We start from the raw sequence: 7,722 nt of genomic DNA, 5'->3' as shown, positions 1-7,722 counted from the left end.
AATCATCAATCTTTTGTGGAACGAAGAGAGCTAGTGAGCTAGAGGGGTCAGCGGAGAGAGACAGTGACAGAGAGACAAGCTCGAGAGACAGACAGTAGACACAGTCTGCGAGACTGAGTGCGGTGCCCCAGGGCCAGGCCCAGCGGGCGGCGGTGTCCTTACGAGTTTCGCGGTCTCCGCGACCGCCCCCCGCCGCGTGTTACAGCGGTTGCGGACCCTGTCGCGGGTGTCGCGCACTCGCCGCATGCCTGAGCTGCGTGCTGTACGTGGCTACAAAGCTACACTAAGGACGTAGAAAAGTAGACGCGTAACGTACCGAAGCCGTTCGCGCAAACTCGACAATGGAGCAGCGCACATACTGGCCACGATCGCTTCACCTCGCTAGATGTCGCCCGCCGCAGCGGCCTTCTTCAGGTCACGCACAATAATTTTGACATGGAACGTCATATCGACCAGCGTCTGAAGCACGGAAGATGCCTCAGAAGTGTCCTCGCCCCGCTCGTAGGCCGCGATCGCACTGGTCTGGATGCGTGTCCCGCGTGCTGACATGAGCCGAGTCAGCTCATCGGCATTGGCCTGGGCGACGTCGGGGCCGCTCGTCCACCACTGGTTCACCTCTGTGACCATGCTCGCCTTCCTATCCTCCTCACTGCTGCACGCGAGCAGCCTGTCGAGAAAGGGACGCAGCGAAGGCGGCTCTGCGGAAAGGGTGATCACAGAGCGAGGCGTTCCTGCCGCAGAGCAAGGCGTTCCTGCCGCAGAGCGTAGCGTTCCTACAGCGCTCGCGAGCAGCGCGCAGCCAGGCGACGAGCAGCCGATGATCGCCGTACACGGCCATAGCAGCACGAGCAGGGCCATATTGGCGGTGGTGCTGCGCGAGGAGTCGATCGCAGCAGGTGCGCTCGCAAAAAGAATTCTCGCCTGGGTTTCTAACAAGGCACGGATGCTGCGAAGAGAGATAGGAAGAGGCAGACTCCCTAGGGTGGGCGACGGCTAGCGCACCACACACCTCGCCTTAAAATCCCTGTGTGGTGGCGGCGTGCCGTCCTCCCATCCCTCCCTTGGGTTGTCTGTTTTCTTTCTTTCTTTACGGCCGGCATCCGTGGGGTGGGGCTCGCCTTCGAAAAGTCGGGCATGGCTCTACCCGCAACTTTCTCGCTAACACGCGCGCACCGCCGAGCCTGCGGCGGGCGCGCTGCGGCCGCACGTCTACCTCCGTCATAGTGCCACGACGTGCGGCCTAGAATTAGCCCACGCGCCTCTGCTCGCAAACACTCACACATTGAATTGTCACTGCCCGTGAGTGCGAGATAGCAGATAGGGCTAGCGGCTGGCCGCTAGCCTCTGAGGAGGGCGTCCATAGACACCTCACTAGACCCCACACACGGTCTCGTCCGTGCCTCGCCGGGCGGCGAGATTGCTAGAGGCGGAGCAAGCCTGCTCTAGTCTCACATGTTACTTGCTGTCGTCTGTTGTTTGTTGTGCGCTTGTTTGTTCCTTTGGCACCTTGGAGTGCTGGGGGGGGCGACAGGGAGGATGTGGCCTTGAGTTATGTGTACGCCGACTCAGGGTGTGTGGCAGCCAGCTGGCTGTGTGTCTTGTGAGCCTGTTTGTGTCTGTGTGTCGCTCGTGCGTGCCGTCATCATCTGTCCAGCGTCCACCCATACCGCGTTGGTGTCCAGTCCGAGCCTGGCTGTTCTTCACCTTCCTACATACATACGTACATCTCACAGCACGCTGGCACGACATCCCTCCCTTGGGTTGTCTCTTTTCTTTCTTTCTTTCTGCTGGCACGACAAGGGCGCGGACTGGCGCGGACTGGCACACACACCGGCACGAGCCATCGCGGAGGCATTACTCGCAGAGACGCAAACACATAGGACACTTCACAAACACACACACACAGAACACAGACACACGCACGCACACACGCACGCACGCACGCACGCACGCACGCGCACACACACACACACACACACACACACACACACACACACACACACACACACACACACACACACACACACACACACACACACACACACACACACACACACACGGCCACTGTGAACGCATGGCCCCTGTCGAGACTGCTCACCTGCAGTAAAAGCCGTCTCCTAGGCCGACTTTCTGGGAGCCACAAAGTTCCTGGACCGTGTCAAGTCGCGCGCTATGCAAAACCACTGCATGCTCCCCGGCCTCCGGACGGACGAGTCGGCCGAGTATAGCCGCCACTCGCTCGGAGCCGAGGACGACGCCATGATTCTCAATTTTGAGGAGCGATTTGACACTCCTCGGGGGGGCAGCAGCACAGAGCGGGCGTTGCAGAGTGGCTTTCTCCCGCGGGCATTCTTTCGCGGTCCGCGCATCCGGCAGCTCATGCCCGCCGAGGCAGAGGTATGCACAAGCAGCGGAAAGGTCGGAAACCCTGCGATGGACGCGCATGCCACGCGCTCCGCGGCGTTTGCCCTCGCCCTCGTGGACCGGCCTGACGGCACGACAGAGGTGAGCCCGGTGATTGACGTGTGGAGCTCGCAGTCGGATGTGGAGAGCCGCGGGGTGGCGCCCTGCGGTGGGCTCGTGCTCGCGTCGGACCAACACCGCGCGTGGTCCCTACGGCCCCTCAAGGGGAGCGAGACGATGAGGAGGCTCGACGAACAGGCGAGCCAGCTCGAGCGGTATGCGCGCGTCCGAGGCCTGCTGCCACACCACCACCACCCGTTTTTGACGTAGTCGTGCCGTGTTTCTCTCCATGGTTGTGTGTAGTACGATCTCGTTGAGGCTGTCGAAAGACGTCACACCCTTTTCAATCCATGGCGCTTCGGATCCATGCACACACCAGAGTGGATTGCTGAAGCCAGAGAGAGAGAGAGAGAGAGAGAGAGAGAGAGAGAGAGAGAGAGAGAGAGAGAGAGAGAGAGAGAGAGAGAGAGAGAGAGAGAGAGAGAGAGAGAGAGAGAGAGAGAGAGTTTTTGAAGCCATGGCTGAAGCGTGAGAGATTTCGATTTTTAGCAATACCTTTGTTTGTTCTGAAGCGTGCGCACACACCCTTCTCAAACAAAATCCATGCGCACACACAACACCCCCCCCCCGGCGCGGAGATCCGACCCCCTCCGGCCTTGCGCCCGGGATTAAAGCCAGTGAGACATAAGGTCCGACAGGTTCGGCACCGGGCACCGCCGCTGCGGGCCGACCTATAGCAACAAAGCAAAAAAAAACGATCCGACAGCGGCTGCTCGCAAAGTCACCATCGGTCGGACAACCGGTCGAGTGCTCGGCGACAATCTCTCGCGGACGGAAAGCCCACCAAACTTGAGTAAAGGCCCGTGCCCCCGCCCCTCCATCTCACGCCGAGTCCACACCTCACTGCGAGTTTTCTCGCTGACGGAGCCGCGTTTGCCAACAGCAGCGATGAGCGGGTCGAGCACAGTCGAGCCCGGCCTGTTCACGCCAGAAAGGGTCGGCGCCACCTTGAATGCCCTCGACCTCTCCCTCGTGTGCCCACTGAGCAACCGCCTCCTCTGCGTCCGCGCGCTCATCGACGCGGCCACTCCTCTGGCGACCGGCGAGCAGGACCTGCGCCAGCCCGCGCTGCTCATCCGCTGCATCGACGCGGCGCTGCCTGCGCTCTTCAGCGGGGGCTCCGAGCTCAGCGACGCGGTGACCGAGCTTTTGGAGGCGCGCGATGTGCCACCCTACTACGCACGTGCCGTGCTCGCCGGCTGCGCCATGCCCCCACCTTGTGCGGTGTGGTGTACACGTACACCATTGTCACCGTCTTCTGTGTCCCCTCCCCCCGCAGGTTCTGCTCGGGGCGCTGGCCGCCCACTCGGTGCGGTATGAGGAGCAGCTCGGGCCCTCGTCGCTGGTGGCCGAGGCCAAGCTGCGCATGCTCCAGTCTGCCTCCGACCTGCTCGGCGGGGCGGGCAGCCTCCCGGGCGCGGCGCTGCCTCTGCTCTGCATGCTGCTGCTCCTGCTCAAGGGCAAGGCGGCCACGGTCGCGGCCAACGCCCTCGTCGAGCAGAGCCGCATCACGCACGTGCTCGTGGGCGCAATCCTCGGAGACGCGGACAGCCTCGAGCGCGTCGCGCTCCGAGTCCTCGCCCAGACAATCGTGGCGCACGGCGCCTGCGCCTCCTCCGTGCTGCACCGTTGCGGCGTCGACATTGACGAGCTCCTCGCCCGCTTGCCGCACCGGGGGAGCGCGCCCCCGCGGAGAAGCCTCTCGCTGCAGATGTGCGAGCTGCTCGCCGCCCTCGCGGCGAGCGACCCGCAGCTCGCCGCCCGAATCTGCCGCCCCCGTCCGCTCGACGCGCTCAAGGCGCCGCTCATCTCTGGTGACCCGCTGCTGCAGCTCGCTGCGGTCGACGTGCTGGCGGTGCTGCACAGCCAGGGGTGCACGCGCGCCCTCTGCACTGAGGACACCGTCCCCTTCCTGCTCGAGGCGTGCCGGCCCATTGGGCAGGGCACGGACCAGGCGGTCGACTCAGCCGGTGTCGCGCCGTCCGCCACGGTGGATCAGCTGGAGCACCTGCGGGAGCAGTGCGTGGCGCTGCTCGGCGAGCTCTTGCACACACCGCACCCTCGCTGCAACTCGCTCCTCGCCCGGCTGCTCGAGGCGCTCCACCCGTCGGTAGCCGTCCGCTGGGCCGACAAGCTCCGCTGCCTGCGCCAGCTGGACGCGAGCCTCCGCTGCGCCGTCGCGCTGCTCGAGTGGTACTCGCCGCACCCCTCCGAGATCCCGACCTGCCTCGACTTTTGCCAGGCCGGTGCGGGCCTGCTCGGGGACTGCATCGACGCGGGCGTCGCCGATGCGGCGCACGCGTCGCTCGCGCTGGCGGGGATGGGCAGGCTCGCCGCCGCCGTGGCGAGAGGGTCCTCCCCAGCGCACGCCCCCGCCCTTTGCCACTTGTGCGCGCTCCTCGTGCCGCGCTCGCTCGGCGCGCTGCACCAGTTGGAGGAGCCAGCCGCCCTCGCCCAGCTCCTCCCCTCCACCTGCGAGCTGCTCGCGGCGATGCTCTGCGGCAGCTCGCTCGAGGGCGGCGAGCGGCGAGCCCTCGCCCACGCGCACACGCGAGACTGCCTCTGGCTGCTCGACCTCTCCTCGCGCCAGGACGCCGCCGAGTCGAGCGCCCGCCTGGCCATTGCCCTGCTCGGCGCCCTCGAGCGCGTCGAGCCGCCGGGCGGGCAGCCGGGCGGGGTCGAGCTCACGTTGCCTTGCACGGGCCTGCACTCTTGCGTCGCTCGCGTGCGCGCCGCCACCGACGAGGCTCGCCGCGCCTCTAAAGCCGCGCCCTGTCCTGTATCGGCTGGTGAGACGGAGCGCCGTGCTTGTAGGTCCCGCTGTACTCCCTCGAGCTCCTCCTCCTGCTCCTCGAGGTTGCCCGCGGCGGCCAGCACGAGGAAGGCGCGCCGCCTTGGGCACAGGTCGAGGGGAGCACGCACGACCCCGAGGCGCAGCTCCAGATCGAGGAGATCCTGCTCGCCCTTCACGCCGTCCCGCGCGGCTCGCTGCACGCCAGCCTCCCCGTCGCGACGCTGCTGCGCCTCGCGCGCGCGTGCTTGGCGCCGCTGCACCCGACTCACTCGCCGCAGCAAGCGCTACACCACAGCGGTGAGGCGGCTTGCCACTGCCTTCAGCTGGCGCTTCTCGAGTGCAGCCCTGCCGCGCTACTTCAGGACGCAGAGTGCGTGGCGTGGCTGCTCTCGGGCGCGCCATCGCCAACATCGATCGTGCCGTGGGGCGCTGCCGCCACCCCAACCGAGCGGGCTTTCTCCTCCGCCGGAGGGGCCGGTGCGGGCGAGCAGACGTGGCGAATGCTGCTGGCGTGGGCGAGAGGGTGCTACTCCGAGACGACAACGCGCGCGTCGATGGCCGGAGGCGAGTCAGTCCGGCGCAACTTGGTCAAGGGCGTCCGCGAGAGCGGCGAGGTAGGGGCACACCTCCTCGTCTCGCTCCTGTCGACCAACCTGCAAGCGGCGCGCGAGGCCGGCGACGACGCTGTTCTCGCCGTGCTGCGCCTCCTCTCTCGCGTGCTGGTGCCGCCGCCCCACAATCCGCCGCGCAGTGCCGACGACCCGGGCATCTTCCCAATGCTCGTCGCCGCTGGACTCGCTCCGGCGCTCAGCCGGCTCTGCCTGCACCCCGACGTGGACGGCGCCGCCCTCGCCCTCGTCTTCCGCTTGCTCGCCTCTTCCATCGCTTCGACCGAGGACTCTGCGGGGCGCGACCAGAGCAGGCGCGAGTTTCACCTGCAAATGCGGCAGGGCTTTCACAACGTACTCCGGCGCGCTCACTCGGTGCTGCGCCCCGGCCCGGCAGAGCCTGGGTGCGGCGGCATAGGGTGCGGCATAGGGTGCGGCATGGGGTGCGGACCGGAGCCCGTCGCCAACGCGTCGCCTTCGACGGCGTGGCCCGACGCCCGCCCTGGCAGCGCGGCCGACGGCGCGGCCCGGCGGGAGCTCCTCAACCTCCTCAACGTCTCGCTCGCGATCTCTCTCGACTCTTCCCTCGACGTGGCCGACTGCGCTGTTGGCGGCGGCGGCGCGATGGCGGTGCCCGACGTGGTCTCAGCGCTGGTCGCCGACCGCGATTTGCTCGCGCAGGTCGCTGCGCTTGCTACGCCGGACCGCTCCGGTGGGGGCAGCCGTCGCTCGACCCCCGAGTCAGCCTCCGACGAGGAGGAGATGCAGCTGTGCGCCCTGGGGGTCCTCGTCCAGCTGCTGCGCGCAGACCAGGCGAGGGGACTCGCGGACCGGCAGGCGAGCCCCGCCGCCGTCCTCGTCACGTGCGGCCTGTCGGTCCCTCGAGTCTTTTCGGCGATCCCAGTCGAGGCGCGCGGGCCACCACTCACCCCTCTCTGCCTGGCTCCAGCGCCGCACCTTCGCTAGCGCCCGCTCCACCAACACCCCCCGCAGGCGGTCGACACGCCGCGCGCCGCGCTGCTCCTCCGCCTCGCCGGTCTCCTCGTCCAGCTCTGCACGCCCTCACCTCACGATGCGTCGCCGCCCGGGGCGTTGTGGCAGCCGGCAGACGCTCCGAGGGTCCAGGCGGTCGTGTGCAGCGGGCTGGTCGCGGTGCATGGGCCCGCCCAGGCGGGGCTGGCGTGTTTCCTGCTCGCGCTGCAGCGCCGTCCGGACCGCGCGCCCCTCGCGCAGATCGCAAGCCACCCGTGGGTCCTCCTTCTCCTTGAAAAGTTCGTCGCGGAGCTGCCGCCGCCGCCGCCGCCGCCGCCGCCGCCGCCGCCGCACTACGGCCTGCCCGCACCCGCATCGACCGGGCCCCGCTTGCCTCCCGCGGCCTGCACGGCCTGGAGCGCCCTCCTCGGGGGCCGGCCGGCGTGGAGCGGCAGGCTCGCCTCGGACAAGAGGCGTGTCGCCGCGTGCGTGGGGCATGTGACTCTCGAGGTTGCCCGAGGTCACCCGAGACTGCAAGGGGCGTGTAGGCACGTCGTCGCGTCTCTGGTGGCGCGACTCGAGGCCGATTGCGAGGCAGACCTCGAGGCCGTCGCCCGCTCCGCGTGCCCTCGCCGGCGCCTGCTCAAGGCCCTCGGCGAGCTCGGGAGCTGCGCCGCCCGCGACGCCCTCCGCAACCGAGGGCCTGAGGAGATGGAGACGGAGGACGAGGCGCCCCACCGACAGCTTCCGGCGCCGGTGGGGGAGGGTGCGACCGTGACGCTGGCGTACCTCATGAGCTGCCACGACGTGGTTGTGGCTTGCTGA

The 7,722-nt window shown here is 67.5% G+C and overlaps 2 protein-coding genes across 2 annotated transcripts; one reads left to right on the top strand and one right to left on the bottom strand.

The window, feature by feature from the left end:
* Positions 1-886, bottom strand: EMIHUDRAFT_433476 (hypothetical protein). Its single transcript, XM_005792057.1, has one exon. It carries the CDS (start codon positions 856-858, stop codon positions 382-384), a length of 477 nt encoding a protein of 158 aa, XP_005792114.1. The 5' UTR covers positions 859-886; the 3' UTR covers positions 1-381.
* Positions 887-3,411: 2,525 nt separating this feature from the next.
* EMIHUDRAFT_462211 (hypothetical protein) lies at positions 3,412-7,722 on the top strand (the record flags this gene model as incomplete). The annotated part of the gene is made up of 4 exons (XM_005792056.1): positions 3,412-3,747; positions 3,803-5,248; positions 5,338-6,801; positions 6,919-7,722. 4 exons carry the CDS (start codon positions 3,412-3,414, stop codon positions 7,720-7,722), a joined length of 4,050 nt encoding a protein of 1,349 aa, XP_005792113.1.

Source organism: Emiliania huxleyi, assembly GCF_000372725.1.
Source record: "Emiliania huxleyi CCMP1516 unplaced genomic scaffold EMIHUscaffold_11, whole genome shotgun sequence".
NCBI lineage: Eukaryota > Haptophyta > Isochrysidales > Noelaerhabdaceae > Emiliania > Emiliania huxleyi.
This window is presented reverse-complemented; position numbering and strand designations above follow the sequence as displayed.